General features: G+C 39.8%; 2 protein-coding genes across 8 annotated transcripts in view; one reads left to right on the top strand and one right to left on the bottom strand.

Moving 5' to 3' along the window:
- The first annotated feature begins 601 nt into the window (after positions 1-601).
- On the top strand, positions 602-4,558 carry Srr (Serine racemase). The gene is made up of 5 exons (XM_065865953.2): positions 602-907; positions 964-1,034; positions 1,733-2,183; positions 3,672-3,964; positions 4,036-4,558. Exons 1-5 carry the CDS (start codon positions 668-670, stop codon positions 4,385-4,387), a joined length of 1,407 nt encoding a protein of 468 aa, XP_065722025.2. The 5' UTR covers positions 602-667; the 3' UTR covers positions 4,388-4,558.
- A 418-nt stretch (positions 4,559-4,976) lies between these two features.
- The window catches only part of FER (tyrosine-protein kinase Fer), a 34,824-nt gene continuing 19,256 nt past the window's right edge, over positions 4,977-20,544 (bottom strand). For 2 of the 7 annotated variants that reach the window (XM_070996891.1, XM_065865948.2), the window contains exons 3-13: positions 11,280-11,376; positions 10,410-10,746; positions 10,067-10,345; positions 9,759-9,936; positions 9,376-9,579; positions 6,274-6,648; positions 6,002-6,215; positions 5,736-5,822; positions 5,545-5,673; positions 5,302-5,484; positions 4,977-5,149 (exon numbers count right to left, since the gene is read on the bottom strand). In XM_070996891.1, the coding sequence (XP_070852992.1) occupies positions 4,998-5,149; positions 5,302-5,484; positions 5,545-5,673; positions 5,736-5,822; positions 6,002-6,215; positions 6,274-6,648; positions 9,376-9,579; positions 9,759-9,936; positions 10,067-10,345; positions 10,410-10,746; positions 11,280-11,376 (2,235 nt within the window). In that variant the 3' untranslated portion in view covers positions 4,977-4,997. Of the gene's footprint in view, positions 5,150-5,301; positions 5,485-5,544; positions 5,674-5,735; positions 5,823-6,001; positions 6,216-6,273; positions 6,649-6,997; positions 7,367-8,007; positions 9,580-9,758; positions 9,937-10,066; positions 10,346-10,409; positions 10,747-11,279; positions 11,377-20,544 lie in introns of those variants that run through there. The other 5 variants (XM_065865947.2, XM_070996890.1, XM_065865949.2 and 2 more) reach the window with 4 other exon arrangements.

The following is a 20,544-nucleotide window of genomic DNA, read 5'->3' as shown; positions in this document are numbered from 1 at the left end:
AAAAAGAAACTGGGGGCTCGTACGACTTTTGTTTAGAAAGATGCAATTCGAAAATTTCGAATGAAATGTTAGGGCAGCATGAATACAAATCATCTACGGCCACAACTTTAACATAATAACACTAATATTTAATGTTTATAAATAAAAGATTATATATTAAGTTAAGCATAATAAATGCTACTAAACAAGTATGTTTATAAAAGGTACAGAATAATAATTCTAATAAAACGTAAACAGATTTTCAAGATCCCAGTTCCTAAAAAATTTCCATATTTTAAAATATTTCCACTGTTGATTGAGATAAGATCGGCTACTTTCTTATCGGTTTTGACCTGCATTTGATACAGAAACCCTACATCTTAGGGACTTTTTTTCCTATCGAGATGGAAATAATTTTGATGTTGCCAAAAAGAGGGAAAACACGAACAAACGTTATCGTTGTTATTGTTTTGTTGGCGGCTGCCAGAGCAGCTCTTATCAGTTCGTCGTCAGGCCAGGCCCCATAAAGTGACCAGCCGGCAATTGAAACGCAAAGGTGCCGTATTTACGACCCAATATAGAGTCTCCTCATCCACTCGCCTATATATACCAGTTCCGATTATTGTCGCATTCATCAGTATTCAGCGAGCAGTTATCGGCGGAGGTCCTAGACTGATTTTAAGGTGCAATGTCCCAGGCAGTGAAGACGGAAACGCCCAAGGAACCAAATGGTTTGGCTATCAAGGCTAATGGAACCGCTGTCAATGGAAAATTGGAGGCCCTCAAGAGACCCAGACACGTTTCTGGAGGCGTTGAGGAAATCGTCGATCCCTTCTGTAACCCAGAGCAGCCGCAACGCATTTCCTTTCACGATGTCACATCGGCTGCCTTCCTCATCCGTGGTGGCGTAGAACGCACTCCTTGTCCGGTAGATATTACTATATCTCAAGTTTCCGTGCATCCTATAAGGAAAGTTACTTGCAGAAATCCACATCATCGGATCTTTACGGCATGGAGTTGTATTTGAAAAAAGATTTCCTGCAATACACTGGCAGGTGAGTTGAAACAAGCAAACTAGTTTATATGAAACAACGATTTCAAAAGTATGATATTAAGATAAAATTAAGATATTTAAAGTATTCCAGCAAGAATAAATCTTTAATTCATTAAATATAGAGTTCCATTTTGGTGCTTTTCTATAAAAGATTTCATAATATATTTTAAATAGATGTTGCTAAATGATTTGTTGTGTATTTCGTTGCTTACTCATTGAAATTGTAATAGCGAATATAGGTCCAAGGTGCATTTTCAGTTCGGAATTGATATTGTTTATATTAAAATGATCTTTAATCAATGCGTATATTAGAAATATTGTCTGGGGGTGTGATTTTCCGTACTTTGATAAGAGGCAGTTTCTATTTTTAATAAGTAGTCAAGTACAACCATCAATCGTTAGAAAAGTACAGATGAAAACGAACTTATGTTATGTTACGAAAGTTCGACTGTGACTATATTTGTTTGTTGACACATGAGCCCATTTTGGGGATCCCAGTTTAATTGAGTACAGCGCATTTCTATTATTACGACAAAATTTCGGTGATAAATTTGGCTACACATAAAAGTTGAAGATCCGATAAGATAGGCTTTAATTGGCCGATAAGGTTCGATTGGCTTTAATTAATAGTTGTTGCTAATTGATATTTGATTTCGTGAATGACACGTGACTGATATACCCAATTCAAAATTTTGACAGCTTCAAGGAGCGTGGTGCCCGCTATGCGTTGTTATCTTTGACGGAGGAGCAGAAGCGAACGGGAGTGATCAGTGCCTCCTTGGGAAATCACGCCCAGGCATTATGTTATCACGGCTGGAAGCTCAATATCCCAGTTACTGTGGTGATGCCCAAGGCAGCTCCTATTATGAAGATCCAGAAGTGCCGGAACTACAAGGCCCGCGTCATTGTCGATGGCAATGATATGGGTGAGGCCAAGTCATTAGCCATGCGAATGTCCAAGGAGGAGGGCCTGCTGTACGTGAATGGCTACGATCATACGCACATTATGGCCGGCCAGGGAACCATCGGGCTGGAAATACTAGAACAGGTGCCGGAACCGGATGCTGTGGTAGTTCCGGTGGGAGGCGGTGGATTGATTGCCGGAATTGCCACTGCTGTTAAGGCTCTGTCCCCAAAAACCAAGATCATTGTAAGTATTTGATTAGTATAGAAGTGCTTTTCCTTTAAAATAATTATTGCATAACATTATGAGCCGATTTCTCAATGTCAGGTTATGGTTTCTTGATGTGTTTCTAGAGAAAGTTAACATGTAGGGAAAACAAAATATAAGTCAGAATGAGGAATGTCATACCTCGTTGAGCTCGTTGGTTAATTTCCAATCGTTTGGCAATTCAGCCTAAAAATGTTTAATTTTTGCCATTTTTCGTAAAAAAGTGATGTAACCCCTACAAAAATTGAGGAAATTGGTCAAAAAATAAATTTTCCAAAAAGTGATGAGGATCGTTAGCATATTTAGCAAGCTGTTCAAAACAGTCGGTCTTTTAGCTGTACGCCTTGATTTGGCTGAACTACGATGGAAAAACCGGAAAAAAATGTCGAATTTTTGACAAAAATCTGAATTTTGTAATTTTGACAAAAAATGTAACCCTTTTTTCGCCATAAAAATTGAGTTTTTTGGCTGCCATAACAAAAATATAAGTCAGAATGAGGAATGTCATACCTCGTTGAGCTCGTTGTTTAATTTCCAATCGATTGGCATTTCAACCTAAAAATTTTTAATTTTTGCCATTTTTCGAAAAAAAGTGATATAACCCCTACAAAAATTGAGAAAATTGGTCAAAAAATAAATTTTCCAAAAAGTGATGAGGATCGTTAGCATATTTAGCAAGCTGTTCAAAACAGTCGGTCTTTTAGCTGTACGCCTTGATTTGGCTGAACTACGATGGAAAAACCGGAAAAAAATGTCGAGTTTTTGACAAAAATCTGAATTTTGTATTTTTAAACCTTTTTCGCCATAAAAATTGAGTTTTTTGGCTGCCATAATAAAAATACAAGTCAGAATGAGGAATGTCATACCTCGTTGAGCTCGTTGCTTAATTTCCAATCGTTTGGCAATTCAACCTGAAAATTTTTAATTTTTGCCATTTTTCGAAAAAAAGTGATGTAACCCCTACAAAAATTGAGAAAATTGGTCAAAAAATAAATTTTCCAAAAAGTGATGAGGATCGTTAGCATATTTAGCAAGCTGTTCAAAACAGTCGGTCTTTTAGCTGTACGCCTTGATTTGGCTGAACTACGATGGAAAAACCGAAAAAAATGTCAAATTTTTAACAAAAATCTGAGTTTTGTATTTTTGACAAAAATTTTAACCCATTTTTCGCCATAAAAATTCAGTTTTTTGGCTGCCATAACAAAAATATAAGTCAGAATGAGAAATGTCATACCTCGTTGAGCTCGTTGCTTAATTTCCAATCGTTTGGCAATTCAACCTGAAAATTTTTAATTTTTGCCATTTTTCGAAAAAAAAGTGATGTAACCCCTGTTATCACGTAATTCAGTGAAAAATTTTGGTCTGATAAATCTAAAACTCGAAAAAAGCTAACATGACATTGAAAAATTGACCTTGAAAGGGTTTTACAACTTATGATTTATGTTTTTTTAAATCTTTTTCTAACAGGGTGTGGAGTCTGAGAAATGTGCCAGCTTCTCGAGGGCCATGGCCAACAACGGACCCATCCACACTCCCATCAAGAATACACTGGCCGACGGTCTGGCCGTTCCCAAAGTGGGTTACAATGCCTATGCCACGGCCGTGCCCCTGATAGATCGCATGGTGGTGGTCAAGGAGGAGTGGATCGCAGTGGCTATTCTCCGGTTGGTTGAGGAGGAGAAATGCGTTGTCGAGGGAGCTGGTGGAGCAGGACTAGCTGCCATTTTGGCAGGTCAACTCGATGAGCTGAAGGGAAAGAAGTGAGTACTTACATTGCGAGAACACATAGATCTAAAAATATTATTAAAAACAAAAATCTTTCTAATTCTAGGGTTGTTGTGCTGCTCTGTGGAGGAAACATAGACACCACCGTTTTTGGACGTTGCTTGGAGCGGGGCTTGGCTGCCGTGGGTCGTCTGGTCAAGTTCAATGTGGAGGTCAGCGATCGTCCCGGCGGGATCAATGATCTCTGCGCCCTGCTCGTCCGCGTGGGAGTTTCCATCAAGGATATTATGCACGAGAGAGCCTGGCTGCGGGATGTATACACGGTGGAGGTGAAGGTCGTGTGCGAAACTGTGGACTGGAGCCATAGTCTGGAGCTGAAGAACGAGCTCAAGAAGTTCTACTCTAAAGTTCAGTTCTCCGATGTCCCGCTGGCCCTCACAAATGATTCTGATTCGTAGAAGACCCTCTTTTATACAGTACACATATGATTTATTCACTTCAGCAGCGCAGCAAAACTTAAAGCTTTAACTTAGAGCTTAGTTGTATAAGAGTAAACATAATCGTAGTCGAAGTAGAAATGTAAATTAGGTGTAAATAAATATACATAAAATACAGAGTCTAGAAACGAATTGACAAACGTAGGGATTGCATAATTTACAAATTATGATTCTCTGTTTAAAAACTAAAACACAAACAACTAAACATATATAAATTCATGAGCTTAGGTTACGAAGCAGTTCTTCAAGCAGACACACAATTATCATTTTTTTTAATGTTTTTATCGTTTTTTTTTAAGATCTTCTTGCGGTATTTGGCACATAAAGGATTCATTACATATGCTCAGTCAAACAAACACACACAGTACAGTACATATATATTGAAATTTACATTTACATGGCTAGAAAATATATATATCTCTATATAAATATGGTTTATGTGGTAAAATGTATAGTATATGCTATCTCATAAATACAGGCAACTCGTTGTTAAGTCCACGGACGTAACGTACTTTAAAAGCGCTGACTAAATCTACGTTGAGTATGCTAAGTGTTCCGGATGCAGCCGCTCTCAGTGGCTGTTGTCCAGGCGCAAGATCAGTGCGTCGACCACATTGTAGATCTCATCGAAATGCGGCCGGGACTCGGCGTCGGCTGCCCAGCACTTGAGCATCAGTCGGTACATCTCCGCAGGCGTGTTTTCTGGAGTTGGCATTCGGTAACCTAAAGAAATAAATTATAGATTAATTACTATGAAATGAAAAGGTGAATTTCTTAATAGAAGTACAATTTTACACAGTTTCTTATCAGTGATAAGCTATCACCCTTGTTTGTACTACAATTCAACGTCTATATCTAAAGATAGTAATATTTACCCGTATCGATGCGCTCTCTGGCTCTTGAATTGCTCATGCCCGAGTAGGGTGTGTCCCCCTTGGAGAAAATCTCCCACATCAGTATGCCATAGGACCAGACATCGCACAAAGAGGTATACTTTCCAAAATTGAGGGCTTCGGGAGCTGTCCACTTCACGGGTATTTGCTTCATGCCATCGGAAACTATTAAAGAATATTTCATATTAATTTATGATTTCTTTTATTTGGAATAGCGGAACCTACCTATATACTCTTCTTCCTCGCGTGACATTCCAAAATCGGAGATCTTTACACTGTGCTCTAGGTCAACTAGACAATTACGCGCCGCTAGATCACGATGAATGCAGTTCTTGGATTCCAGATATCGCATGCCTAAGAAAATAAATTATGATATGTTAGTTTAATGTTCTTAATGGGGTTTTTAGACCACTTACCTGCCGCCGCATCTCTGCACATTCCCATTTGTTGGCGATTGGAGAGACCATTGGAGTTCTTACGCAAGTAAGTAAGCAGGGAACCACCTGAAATGTATAGTTTAAATAGGTATTACAACTGTATAAGAAAATATTAACTGTATAAGAAAATGATCTCTATGACAATTTTAGTTTGTTTTAATAATACATCACAATCTCTTGAAAATACAATCTTAACATTCAATTTAATGTGGAGTAATTCTAGGAATACTTGTTTTTTAACTTACCCAGCACCAATTCCATGACAATCATAATGGGCTGCTTCTGCACACAAATGCCAATTAATTTAACGATATTGGGATGATCATATTGCTTAAGGATGCGGCCCTCCTGAAGGAATTTACGCTTTTGCTCGTCGGGCAGGGTCATACGGCAGGTTTTGACGGCTACATCGAGTTTAGTGGACTTCAGCTTAGCCTTATAGACGTCTCCAAAGTTGCCCTGCAAATAATAATATTTAATAAACATCAAACGATTGGGTAACTGTTGGTAAACTTACCCTGCCAATCCTCTCGAGAAGCACCACATCATCGTTGCTCAGCTCCCAGCGTTCCCGACAAATGGGTCTCCTGAGTATTGAACCGGATTTCACTGTCACCGGCAACTCGGAGTGATATTGGTGCATAATGAGTTCCTGGATGCTGGCAAAGGGCGGACCCTCGAACCGGAAGTTGCCCTCTCCGGTGGTCTGGACAATAAAGTGCTTGTGGCCATTCCAGCACACACTCAGCACAATCTGGCTCTCCTCATTCCGAATCGTTTCGCGGACCAGGAAGTCCCCGTCGTTATTCAGAAGTCTAACCACCTCTTCACGCGGCAGAACCCCGTGGAACCATTCCTCCTCGTAAAGTGGACGATTTGTGGAGAGCGATATCTGCAAGATCCGGATAATTAGCAAAATCCATATACCCACGTCTTAGCCAAAAAGATTAGTGAAAGCATGCAGAAAACGAGAAATAAATGAGGGAAAATAAAATAGAATCGGTTAGCACGCCATTTCAACATTTCCAAACGGGGAACGGAAATGCGTGGGTGCAATTGGCTCTGACGAAATTGCAGTAGCTTCAAGATACTTATACACAAGGTATACTTATACAAATTAATTATTTTTTAAATACTGTAGGCTAAAAAGGCATATTAAATCAGAAATACATATATTGTTACTAGACACACGGGGGGAAAATATGGATCTACGTTCAAGGTTGACCAGTCAAGTGACTCACAAATACTTTGGATTTTGGTCGCTTTTTGCGAGCAGGCGGTACGGGACGACCCGTAAAGACAATTGTCTCGAAAATTCCCCCACTTTCGGCTCCGGCGTAGTTGCTGCTGTGCCCGGAACTGCTCATCATGGAACTACCAGATGCCCCAAAAAACTACTTGAACTTGCGCAATTTTCTCACGGAAGAAACCGAAACTGAAAAAGTCACGCGTTCTGTCGGATACGAATGTGATGGATCTCCAAGTTTTCACTGGCCAAACAACAGACGCCAAACATTTCAATGGACTAGATTAATGGCGACTACTGGTCGGTATCCAAACCGCTCGCCCGATCTGTGAGAACTAAAAGATATAATCGCTTTATACTCTCGTCTGAACTTGCCTCTCGGTCACTTTCGCTCTTTCTCGTTGGCACGCACAAGTAATTTTAGCAATTGGAAGGGTGAAAGAAATTCGAAAACAGTCTCGATTTTGAATACACTTTTTGAAATTTTGAAAATGAAAATACTCTATATCAGTCATAAAGGAAAATTCTGATGTTATATTAAGTTTTGCTGGAATTTTTAATAATTTGTATTATTTTTTCTTATAAAGTCTTTGGAACCCTTTTGAAATTTTCAAAAAGAAAATGTTCTAAAACTGATCCCTATCAGAAAGAAATGATATACCTTTTAATTACTTTAGTTAGAATTGTTTGAACCAGTTAAAAAATAGTAAGAAAAACAAGATACAGACTGACTAGTCGACCTACCCCCTTATGAGTCTTGGCTAAGGTCACCCTGTGTTTTATTTTTGGCACCCGCTCTATAAAAAGCTCTTTCCCCCACATGCTTTCAATACATTGAGCGTGAGCGCGAAACATGCACAATCCATCAGACATGCAAATTGAAGGGGCAAGCAAAGCGATGCGGTTTTTCGATTCTGTGAGGTGGCGTCATGTGGCGCCCAGTTGGCTTAGATACTCTCGATGCGGTGGGTGCGGTTTTCTCGGATACGGATACGGGGAACTCACACTGGCCGCCAGGCTGGGCACACAGTAGCAGTGATCCTTCATGCTGAGCACGTCGTCACTGTCCTCGTCGTCCTCCTGGTTGTCCCGATCCTCGTTCTCCTCCAAATCCCCCGAACTGGACTCGAAGGATCTATCTTTATGGCCGGCTATTTGGACGGATGGCTTTGGTGTTTTCTGGCTCACTGTAGGACAGTTGCAGAATTGTTCTTCCCCCACAGAACCAGCTGGTTGATCCGTCTCGAATTCCCGGGCAAAATCAAAGACACTCTTGCTAGGATGGATGCGTCGCCGTTTGGTGCACTGTTTACAGGGCTTAGAGCGCTTCAGCTGGAAATTTAGCAACTTGGAACGGAATGTATTGCGGATGGCCTTCGATTTTTTCTGGATCTTGGGCACCTTGAATTTCAGTCTTGAGTTTTCCTTGGACGGCGTCGTGGTCGTTGTAGTCGTTATAGTGGTGGTGATCGTGCTCGTTATGATCGTCGACTGTGAGGCACTGTGATTGTTATTATTGTTATTATTATTGGTATTATTATTACTGCTGGAACTGCTACTGTTTGTGGGGCAATCACTGCTGCTGGAATGCTGTGGATTCGTTTGGACTCGTTCCGCATCCTGTTCTTCGTTGAGGGTGTGATTTTTACCCATCCTAACGAGCGGACTCTTGGAGAACTCCTTGAGATTGCTGAATATGTTGCTAATGGATTTCTGTGTGAAGGATAGTGAACGTTTCTTGGAGTGACTCGTATCCTTGGAGGATCGACACTCGGAACTGGAACTGGAACTGCGTTTCGTATGGCTATCTGGATCTTTGGGCAGCTGCCTAGTTTGTATATGATTCTCATTCTCGGCACTTTCGATGGCATTCACATCATCGCTAGGCTGCAGAGTGCGCTTCAGGCGATCATCTAGCACTCTATTTATCTCATCGATCCTATCCAGATGGGCATCTATGGAGTTCTGCGGCGCCGTCTGGTTTATTTCTATTTGTATTTGATCTTTTTTATCGACGGCTTGATGATTACCCTCTTCCCCATCGCTTTCGGGACTTGGTGAGGCCTCCCTCTTTCTGTCCAACTCCAGATCCGCATAGATATGATTGTTATTGGTGTTAGTAAGGACAGCAGCGGTTAGCTGGGCGAGAGGGGCGGGCGAGGAGGCAAGGATAACGACAGGCTCCTCCTCGTCCTCGCCCAAACACAACATGGAACATTGGGTGCGCCGCAAGCGGGGCAACTCGGGCGGATTAATGGTGGAACTGGAGGCGATCTCCTCGCCCAAATAATGAACACTGGCCGCCTGGCGCAAACGATGGTTAGTAATGGGCTCGTAACGTGCAGGACTTGGCCCAATCGCATCCCTAATTACCGACAAGGATCCGAGGCTTTGGGATCGCGGCTGCATCTTGTTGAAGCGTCCCTGACGCGATCTCGTCATGGGCGTCGCAGGCTGGGGGGTACTCTTACGCTTAAAGTGGCGACCCCTGCCACGCAAGAGCGTTAAAACCCCCCCTCGTCGCATCAGCTCGTTCATAATGCCCAGACCTGGTGAACTGGTGGAGTTGGACCTCTGCTAATGGGTTAGGTTTCGGGTGTATTTCATGGGTTTATTGTGAGATGGATAGTGGGCAGCATCCAGAGAGAAAGAAATGGTTTCATCATACATTCATTAGTTAGACCATGACCACCTACGTCTTAAAATTAACCAAAACCACTAGGGATTAGGGGTGTAGCTTAAGACTGGAAACTCACCTGCTGTTCGTTATTATAGCCATTTTCGATGAAGTTCTGCTCGAGGGTCAGGTGATCATCGCAGCCGGAGGGCAGCTCCTCGCAGCCCACCTCGTTCAGGGCGCACTTGATCATGTCCACCAGCTTCTGCTTTTGCTTCTCCTGGCAGCGCAATGCATTTAGGTCCTTCGACTGGCGGCTATACAAGGGAAGTTGCAATTATAAATATTTTAAAAATAGTTTATATAAGAACCGAGCACTGGGAAAAGTACTGCTCATTCTCTGCCGCCACACAAACAGTGTACAACGTTTCTAAGACTTTTCCTCACCATTGACTATCTTTATTAGACTGAATGCCATTGGAAGTGTTGCTGCCGTTGGATATAATGCTGCCATTAGCCACCGGTGAGCCACCATTCACATGCTCGATCATCTTCAGCTGCTTCTCCTGGCAATCCTTGACGGCACCCTCCAGTTCCTGCAGACGATTTCTTAGCCAGTCCACTGTGAGATTGTCTACCGTCAAGGTGCTAGACTGTAATTTGCCGGGTATATCTTCAATGAGCGTCTCATCAAACTGGAAGAGCAGCGGCGTTGTGGGGGAGGTTCTAGGTATACAAAATAGATACAATATCAGTATGGTTATCTTTATGATAAGAGGTTATCACCCACTTGTGTTTCTCGGTGAACTCGCCGTACTCCTCGGTCGGATTGATGGCCCCTATCACAGTGTCGATGCGTTTCTGGATCTCCTTGTATTTGTCGGCCGTGAGATCACCATATTGGGCCGCCTCCTGCAGGATGTTGCGCCACAGCAGGATGAAGCTCTCCTGGACGGACTGCTGATGCTCCAGCAGTCCCGGCAGCAGAACGGTGCGAAAGTCCTTCTCCACTTCGATGGCTTCCGTGATGGACAGCACGTACTCGTTGTGTGTGAGGTGCAATTTGCGGCAGGCCTTCTGGTACTTGTCACGCACATCGTCCAGCTTGCGGCCACTGCGACTGGGTGCTGAAATTTAAGAAAAATCAGTAAAGCACTCGGAACAATATATGGTTAACTCAGATATTAAAATAAGGGTTTTATTAAGGTGATATACTATATTTTAAAATGCGACGATAATTAAGAAACATTTAATTGAACTAATAATTTTAAAAAATGAATACTGTTGTAAAAATATAAACGTAAGTGTGGACAAGGCAAGATAATATTATTAGTTTTATAAATTTTTAATCTTGTATTAAAACATGGTTCTAAAATAGTGTATTAGAAATGAATTATTTATTTATGGCTTTTAAAAATTTATGAACTTTAGAAATAAAATGGGGGATCTCTTTTTTAAGTTATAAGCCAATATATTTCATTAAAATATTTTTAATTTGTTTGCATTTTTTGGTAATTGTCATTATGAACATAAAGATAAATTAATATGTACAATTTATTAAACTTTTGGAACGTAAGCTAAAATATTTTTTTTAAATTATTTTTAGTGCGTTAACTTGGATCCCCATTTAGGAAACTGATACCAAGGACATCTCACTCACCTTTTATGTAGTGCTCCTCGAAGCGCGTGCGCAGCGCCTTGTAGCCCTCCAAATGTTTTTGGTATTCGGTTTTCTTGCGCACCACCTCGTCGGTGAGCTGGAATGACAAGAGGAAGCGGTTTGAGGTTTAGTTTGGGGTTTCGATGCGGTCAGCACACGTGTGCGTTTGCCATTGGGGCACTTTCCCAAAAATACCAATAAAGAAAAATAAAAAAAAAACTGGGCCTGGGCTCATTACATCATGATTATCGCCGGCGTCACTACGTGGTTGGTCTTTTGTCGCGCACAGTGCTCCACATGAAATAAATCGCATAATGAAACCTATTGGTTGCCCCGCACTCGAATCCACCGACACCTATCTGCTCCATTGAGTAAACCCAATATCTCTCACACTTTCTTTGCAAAACATTTTCTCACGTTTGTCCATTATGCAAGGTACACGTCCAACCGCAAAGCAAGTAAAAAATAGAAGAAAAAAAAAAACGGCGACTCCACAAATGACTGATAAGTGACTGGGCAAAAGGATTGCATTATGCAGCTGAGCCAACATCCCAGCATCCGTTAGCAGTGTCAACAAAATCAACAACGACTTTGTTGTCGAGGATTGTGACTGCAGGCCAAGTCGGGGCTGAACCTGAATCTATAGCCAAAGCCACAAACTCATGGCACAAAGTGCAGTTAGTCAGGCAGCTGCAAAGTTGCTGAGTTAAGGTTCCATAGACATAATGCAGCTGATGCGGGGCACAGTGGGTAAGACAGATAAATATGTGCCTATTTTGATTATAATAATCACTTCAACAATTTTAAAAACCGAATCAAAAAAGCCCTACAGTAAGCTTTAATATATGTATTTCTTTGTATTTAAATGAAGATCGTTTTTGGTTCCCTATTATCATATCTAAACCTATTATATCACTATCATTTTATAAATATTTCTATTCTTTGCCATCATAAATATTTTAATTTTAAGCCGGAAATTAAAATTGAAAGGAAAGAAAAGGAAAAAATAGCAAAGGTGGAGCAGTAAGATCATTGAGTTTGCATAAAACGTTTTAAAGCTTTTATATAGCTCATAATAAATCAATGAATATTTTTCGCAAAGAGACAAAAGAAAATGTAGATTAAAAATCATAAATAAGGTAGTTTTAATGGGTGTGTTATAAATTATAACTTATAATGTGTGTTAATTATTAACTGAAAAAACTACCTCAGCTGGAGGTGATTTCCTGTGAAAATAATAGTCTACTAAAATTAATAATTAACTACACTTTGGTATAATTAAACCACGGTTAAGAGAAGCTAAGCCTTTAACGTGAAACGCTTTTTGTTGACTTTGCTGCTGCACAGTTGACGTTGCATATTAATTGCAGACAATTTTGCACTTTGACACTAAACGCGGAAGACAGCAGTGAAGATGGATTAACTAATTGAATGATCAGGCAAGGCTTGAGAATTTGAGATTATTTGAGAAGAAAATCACTAGAAAATGTTAAGGCTAGCGAAAAACAATTCAATAGCACGCATATAGAAAAGTGCTGACCCAGTTAGCCGTTGCCGATTTGGCATTGAAAGTGTTTGTCGAGAGTGTTTTCGAGAGTTATCTTGAAATTGCCTGCAATCTAGACACAACTTGTTGCCATTGTTGGGCTACGTAATAACCAATTCTGTAAGGTTCTGGTTCTGGTTATATTCCTTTTTTTGGTTCTGTTTTTTTTTCGGCAAGTGGTTAAGCAACTTTCAATGCCTTTGCAGCTGCTAATTTGCCTAAAAAGTTGTTTAGAAAGAGAGAGCGACAGAGTGGCAACAGGCAGCACAAGTAAAAGAAATAAACATGGCTCGAAAGTGGGTCATGCGCGCCGTATTTCTTACCTCTCAGCGGCCAAAACAGTCAATAGTATTTCGGTAACCCCACCTCACACACATTGTTTACAAATGATTGCCAATTTTGTTGTTGTGTTTTTACATTTTATTTTTTTTGCAGCCAGAATAGCGTGGCCAACGAGGAAAGTTGCTAATCTGCCACCACCACCTGCACTAAGCCAGCGAAACTTTCTCGATTTTCTCACGCAATTTCCCCCGATTTCATTAGTTGTTTCGGGTCTTCTAAGTGGTGGACAACGCACAGTTTAAAAATTCCGAATCTATATGTAAATGCGGCGATGACCTAATGGAATCTGTGACAAGTGGTGCCAGCTGCCACGTTTTGTATTAATCAGCTTGATTCTTTCTGTTTGCCGTTTATTTCGATTCGATTTTCTGCTTCTGTCTCGGTTTTCTGTATACTTTGGCAAACGTTTGCATCGGACATTAAACTAAGCGGAAAATTCTTGGACAATATTTTCTTAATTGCGTTAAAATAAGCTGCAAGCTGTCAATGAGTCAAAACTTAAATTATTGCCTCTATCTAAAGGGGATTTTTGTATAAAATGTGTCCACTATATGTTCATTGTTTAATACGTCATGGTCTATTTTTTTATCCACTTTTGTTTTTATGTTTTTGGCAAGAATTCAGCACAGTGTTAGTAAAATGTATATCTAAAAGTTTAAGAGCATTAATATTAATTAAAAATTTTCTTTACTTGCGATATTAAATAGAAAAAAAAATATTTTTAAAATACTCTATGATTTATCTCTGTTTTTAGTGTTAGTAAAATGTATATCTATAAGTTTAAGAGCATTAATATTAATTAAAAACATCCTTCACTTGCAAAATGAATAGGAAAAAATCAGTATATTTTAAAAATATTCTAGGAATTCTCCCTATTTTTAATAACCCTATTATGCCAACTTTTTCTTCAGTGTACCGCACCACACATACGAATAATAACGATAAAAAAGCACAACTCAATCAAGCGAAATTCAATTCATGTCTACACTTCCAAAGAAATAGCCTCTAATCAAAATAAATTTGTCAAATGTATTGCGGAATCGTGATGCAATAAAAAGAAACCGAGTCAAGAAAACCGAGAGAGAGAAGGAAAAAATGGAAAACAAGTCAAAAGCTAAACCCTAGACTGCATTTATGTTTTTTATCTTTTTGTCAGCGCGTGAGAGTTTTTCTTGGCTGGCAAATTTGAATATGAAACGCCATGGTGGCAGCTGTGACAATAAAACGATAGGAAATGCCACACGCGGTTGGGATTTTCCTTTGTTGTGGCTCGAGGTGGGGGGAAAAATCAATGCAACCGATTGTCCGGGAGATTTTTTCAATAAGAAAAACAAAAAAAAACTGGAGGCTATGCCCCACACAAGATGTTGCATAAGTGCCGACAGCGTTGACAATAATAATGATGTTTTATGAAACATTCGAGATAGTTTAAAACGGCTGGCGTTTAGGCCATAGCAATTGCGAATTATGCAAATTTATGACCGTTGGTCAATACACGAGTATTTCCTCCTCCTCGGACCAGGGATTTCGAGTAATTTCCCATAGAGATAGAGCCGCCCAGACTTGTCGTGCCAGTGGTTTTGTGCTGTTGTGCCTTTTTGCCAATGGTCAATGAACCTCTAGACGGGCCAACAATGGACTGGACACGCTAATATATTAACGACCAACCCGTTTTGATGGTCTTAACTGTAATCGCTCTGTTTGGCCGTTTTGGCTTCTGTTAAAATTCGCTATTTAAACAATTCACAAATCAGTCGCATAATTGCCATGCAATAACTTCACTTTCGTTGGCCAATTCGTGAATAATATTTGCCAAGTTTTTTTTTATTTTAATTTATTTTTTATTGCTGTCTGCCCATGCTTTATGTGTTTTGCACAAAATTTGCATGCGTGCCAAGTGAAAGAAGCATGACGAAAAGGTTCGAATTTAAATTGTATCTGCAAATGCTGTCGACGATGCGGCCGTTGCCAGCACTTTCTATTTCAGTCGAGTGTCGTCGTCGCACGGAAGAAATAAAAAAAAATCAGAAAAAAAGTCAGACAAAAGAATAGAATGGCAAAATCGACGATCGCAGTGAAAGTGTCTTCGAATTGGCCAATTGCCGCGAGCCAGAAGCGAGTTCGTCGCATGAGTCTTTCGTTTTCGGGCCCTCGAACTGCCACCTCCATTGGAATATCCAAGCCAAAACCGGGAGGTCTCAATCGCCGCAGGAGAGGCTGCAGAACGACTTTTCAATATTCAAAGCCACCTACGTGTCGCTTGCAACTTGTTTTGCATACAAACAGATACACACACCGCTCCCATGCGAAATCCTGCGGCAGTGATCGTTCCACGGAACGGGCATAAATTTTAACAACCAAACAGATCGCTAAAAAATATGGTAATATCTCTGGGTATGATCTTGTTATGAAGAGACAGGTTCCATTTAAAATATGTATTAAAAGAAATTAGTTAAAAATTTGAGTAATAATTGTTAAATTAATATTTAGTTACGATTTTTAAATTAATAAATTAAGTCTATATATTTTAAAAAGAAGAAGCCCTTGGAAATTTTCTTTCTTTTAATAAGTTTTTTTTATTAATAATATTTTAGATGGAAAAAATGTGTGAGGTTTTTTAAAATATATTAAAAATCTTAGCTAGGACAATAGATATTTTTAGATTTTACAAAAGGTATAATGCTTTATATTATTTGTTTTAAAAACCCTTAGCAAAGAAAAATGAATTAATTTCTATAGTTTCCAAACCTTTTAAATATGTTTAAGAGAAATGGATAAGATGCAGAAAATTCTGATATTTCATTGGGAATCAGTCATTGGTTACTTATAATGGTTCCCTAGATCAGCAGAAATTAGGGTAATATGAATTATATATCTATAAGCGATGTGAAGTTAATTGATATGTTTTTTTATAATATCATAAACATTTCTATAGCTCTTTAGCTGCTTTGTTTTGGGGACTCCAATAATTATTCCATAATTTCTAAGACAAGTTAGCAGAGATCGTACACCCTTCCAGCTACCATACAAATTTATGAGATTTTCTGCCATCGCCGAAACGAAACCAAAGCCTGAACTTGATCCACAGCAGGACCAGCTGCGCTTTTGATGTCAAGGGAGCGCACTCTGTTCGCACGGATCTGGCTATCCGAGGGTCTCCTGCTCCTTCTCCTCCCAACCAAGTTATTACATCTCATATTGGGCAGCTAGACCAGTCGGGAAGTGGTGAATGGCTGAATGGCTGTGGCCGACTGGCTTTTGTTAATTTATTTTTACTGCTCCCCCAAACATGATGAAGTACTTGCAACGCCGCAGCACTGCAACTCTGCAGCACTGCGCCGACCAAGAAATTAAGTTGCAGTTGCAGCGCTGCCCGGAGCCAAGTGGCAGGTACAAAAGCCCCGACGACTCTGTCTTCGATCCATAAAGTATTTTCCTTGGCCGTTGCGCAGGCGCAGCTAACGAGACGAAGTAGTCGGGTCCCCAGTCCCCATCCTATATAGTATATACTCCATCCATCCAGCAACCATTCCCCCATACCCATCTGCTCCCAGCTAAAGTCCAGATTCGGGCCCAATACGTTTTTAGCCCTCGGGTTGGGTTCTTTATTGTTTTCTCTGCTCCGTCGCCTCGTCGTAACTCTCTTTTGCCCCCGAGTTTGTGTTTGTGTGCATGTTGCAGACTTGTTTCATAACTGGTCCACGATTCTCGGAATTAAAGGAACAAAGGCTGGGGCTGATTTTGATTTTGACCGACAAACGTTGTCTGCGCTTGTTTGCCGTTGACTCTTCCCCCATTCCTGGTCCCTGTTTCTTTAAGTGCACTGGGAAAAAAATAGATTCATAAGGAAAGAACACGATTTATATGGTAACATATGGTATTATAGAGAAAAATGTGGGCGGTTTATCCTTTTTTAATAAAATTCATTAAGAGAGGATTAATTTATATCAACAATGGAAACTGATGATCGATGTTCAATATTGCATTTCAAGTCAATACATTGTTTTAAAGCTCGATATCATATACTTAGTACATGTTTTTAAAACGTTATATTAAATTTCTTATATTTTCAATTGTTTTACCAATATATGGTATTTGTAACCTACAAAATGAATCCCTTTTTTACTATAACATTTAATTTATCTGCTAAGTATCAAAACTCTTAATTCTTCATCTCCCAAAAATTTCTCTCAGTGCCCAGCTGCCGCTGCTGGCTGTTTGTTCAACCCGGCTCGAATCTTCTCGGCCTGCATCTGAGGGCAGAGGGTACTTGAAATTGACTGAAAAGATACGAATGTGCCGCACATGCGCGTAGATTATAATGAGATAAAGGCCCAGCCAGTCGGACAGGCAAAATACAAAATAAAAAAAAAATAAAATAAAAAGAAAAAGAAAAAGGGTTAGCAGACAGTTCGTTGCCTGTTGGCGTGTTAGAAAACCTTTTTAACGCGCTCCGTTCAAGACGGTAACTTAATTTTTATTGCGCCTGGCTAGGCCGCAACTCCAATTAGAACTCGTGCAATATGAGACGAACAGAAGGGACTTAAGCCCTGGATTTATGGGCCTCTTGGGGCCCCGAAAAATAACAGTTGATTTCATGTGTTAACACACTCGAACGATCCTCGAGAAACGCTCTGCGTTGCTCCCCACTAACCAAGCCACTAACCAAGTAAACAAATTAGTATTCAATAAGCGTAACTTCTGAGCTGGTACCATTAGCCAAATTGGTCAAGACCATACTGGGTTATGGCCATAATATCACCATCTATATACATACAGTTTAGGTATATGGAAAAGTTCAAACAAAACAAGCGCCACCTTCGCGGTGATTTTTTCTTTATTTGCCAGGGATCAACATTCCCCTTCTGAAATTCGCGGAAAGAGATTGGCAAATGCGAATGTGGAAAACTTCAAGATAGAGTTGGAGAACAGAGCAAAATAAAATTCACACACGAGATAAAAATCGTAGCAACTATAGTACGTGAGCTTGTGTTTCTAGTATTTATTGTCATACACAGTCTGTCACTTCTTTTAATTGTTTATGACCTTGTTAGAGCTGTTCTCTTCCTTTTCTTATTTTTTTTGGCCAGCTTTGTTGTTTTCTTGTATTGTTTTTCTGTTTTTTTTTGGCATTTCTCGTACCAACCGGAGCGAGGGCGATCAACTTTGGGTCGATCTTGTGATTACGGTATGCGCAAATTAAAACGAATTCTTTTTAAATATTCCAAGTGGCGAGAACCTTTTCGAGGCAAGTGCACATTAACCGGTTTATCGGAAATATATGTATACAAATGAGTCCATACCTATATTGCCTTTATATCTATCGCTTTAACGTCATCAAGCTTTCTTACATACTGCTCCACTTCCCGCTGTAATTACCTGATAATCAGAGACTCATTACGTAAATTGCCAATTAGGAGCCAGCCGCTCAGACGAAAGCTCCCCATTGATACACTGATTTGTCTTTGCTTTTGCAATTGGTTTCATTTAGATGGCAATTACAAGATTGTTATTGGGATTGCGTGCACACAACGAAATATATATGGTTACTAATTTTAAATGAATGGGGGGGGGGGGGTTAATAAAAATATATAAGCTTATTAACAAGGCGAAGGAAATTTGTAAGCAGTAAATACCTTACTAAGACGATTTTAAATAAGGAGTTGTAAGCAGATAAACATATAGATAATAATATAGACAGATATAAACAACAAACCTGAAGAATTCACGTTTTATATTAAATTTTCATGTAAAAGGTTATTCTTGTGTTTAGGTTGGGCTAAAATAATCATTTTGTCTAGAGATACAGAACAGTTAGTAAATAGCTAAAAAACCTAAAGAATTCGCGTTTTGTATTAGGCTAGTTCTTGAATTTGCATGTTAACCTAAAAAGTATTTCTCCAAGTGGTATATTTTTCTTTCGGTGCAAAGGCTTGTCGGTCTGTGGGCGTGTTCCCATTTAGCGGGCAATTTTCCTCTTATTAATGTTAATGCAATGCCAAAATGCACAGCAAATCATAATCATTTGCCGGATCACAGTCGGCTTGGCGGCTTTCCAGTGCAAATTAGACAAAGTCGACTTTCACGCTCGAAAGTTTTGCGCTTAAGAATTTCTCTTTCGCAATAATTGACTCCAAATCTCCTCAATTAAGCATCGGCGAATGCGAAACGCGACGAGCGAGATGCACGTCGAGAACCAGAAATAAACTTCTTTTTTTTTTTGCGATGTGTTTTTGGTTTTCTCGCAGTATGTATGGTTTGGTTATGTTTCTTTTTTTTTTTCATGAGAGTACCAGGTTGAGTTTTTTTCAGGTTTTCTGCTCCACTTTCTGCTCGTCCCGACACGCTGACGCTGGTGACACGGATGCGGATGTGGTGCATGGTAAATCCGCAACCAAACAAGTTCAGCTGACAATCAACATCACTTTGCAAGTGTACAAAAAGTGGCGCATGGAAAACCCAGTCCCCTCTTCTGGTTTTCACAGATCTTAAAACTAAAAAAACCCCTTTTCTGGCGACCTTACCAAAAAATTAGCAGGCTATACGATGGTTATTATTGCCTCAGTTTTTGGCACGTTTCCCTGCTTCACTGGTGGTTGGTTGACCGTAGTTTTGGCCATTGACACAGCCCGCTTTTTGTCTCTTTTGGGCCATAAATAATCTCTCGTTGTGAGTAGGCCCCTTCGGTTTCTAGTGGCACTTTGTCACTATATTGTATCTTTCGATTTTTTCCACCGCCGTCGAGTTCAAACACTCGCCTTGACCAATTTCGGGTAGGGTGGGCCAAGAGAGCCCGAAAGCGTTCGAGTACCAGAGTTCAATGTCATATTGGAGTTACACTTGGGTTGGCCTCCTCATTTCCCCATTTTGTTGGACCCCATTAGGTCGATTTTAATTACCCAAGTAATCGCAAGTCAAACAATTAAAGAGGTGCGGTCCAAAAGAGCAAAAGACAAAGGTTTAAATATGGAATTGGGTAATTTCGAGCGTTGCTTTTTAAAAATAAAGATATTTTTTATGGTTTTCAAATGAATTTGGTATTTATAATTTATCAATATTTATAAATAAATTCTAACAACTGAAAATAGGGGATATTTTAATAGCCAGATTTTAAATGAGATTAATTTTTTATCGTAATGTTGATACTTATTTTTCCCATTTTAAACCTCTTTTAAATGGCCTCAGTTATTAGGCCTTCTTTCTGTCTTACTTTCGCATAGAAGTTATTTTTGCTCGCTTTTCGTTCCACTTATTTTGAGCACTTAAGTTGACGCATTTCTCGTGTTTCATCATAACTTGGCCTCACGTAACTTTCGCACTTTCAATTTGTGAATTAGCACACTCATCAATTAACACATTATTGTAATGTGTGTGTGC

The sequence above is a fragment of the Drosophila suzukii genome, chromosome 3 (genome assembly GCF_043229965.1).
Source record: "Drosophila suzukii chromosome 3, CBGP_Dsuzu_IsoJpt1.0, whole genome shotgun sequence".
In the NCBI taxonomy this organism is placed as follows: Eukaryota; Metazoa; Arthropoda; class Insecta; order Diptera; family Drosophilidae; genus Drosophila; species Drosophila suzukii.
Note: the sequence above shows the minus strand (reverse complement) of the source record. Positions and strands in the feature narration are given on the sequence as shown.

Coding starts and splice junctions, on each gene's coding strand:
- Srr (XM_065865953.2), top strand. CDS start 668: ATGTCCCAGGCAGTGAAGACGGAAACGCCCAAGGAACCAAATGGTTTG. Junction 908..963: donor TAGAACGCACTCCTTGTCCG/GTAGATATTACT, acceptor AGTTACTTGCAG/AAATCCACATCATCGGATCT. Junction 1,035..1,732: donor TTCCTGCAATACACTGGCAG/GTGAGTTGAAAC, acceptor AAATTTTGACAG/CTTCAAGGAGCGTGGTGCCC.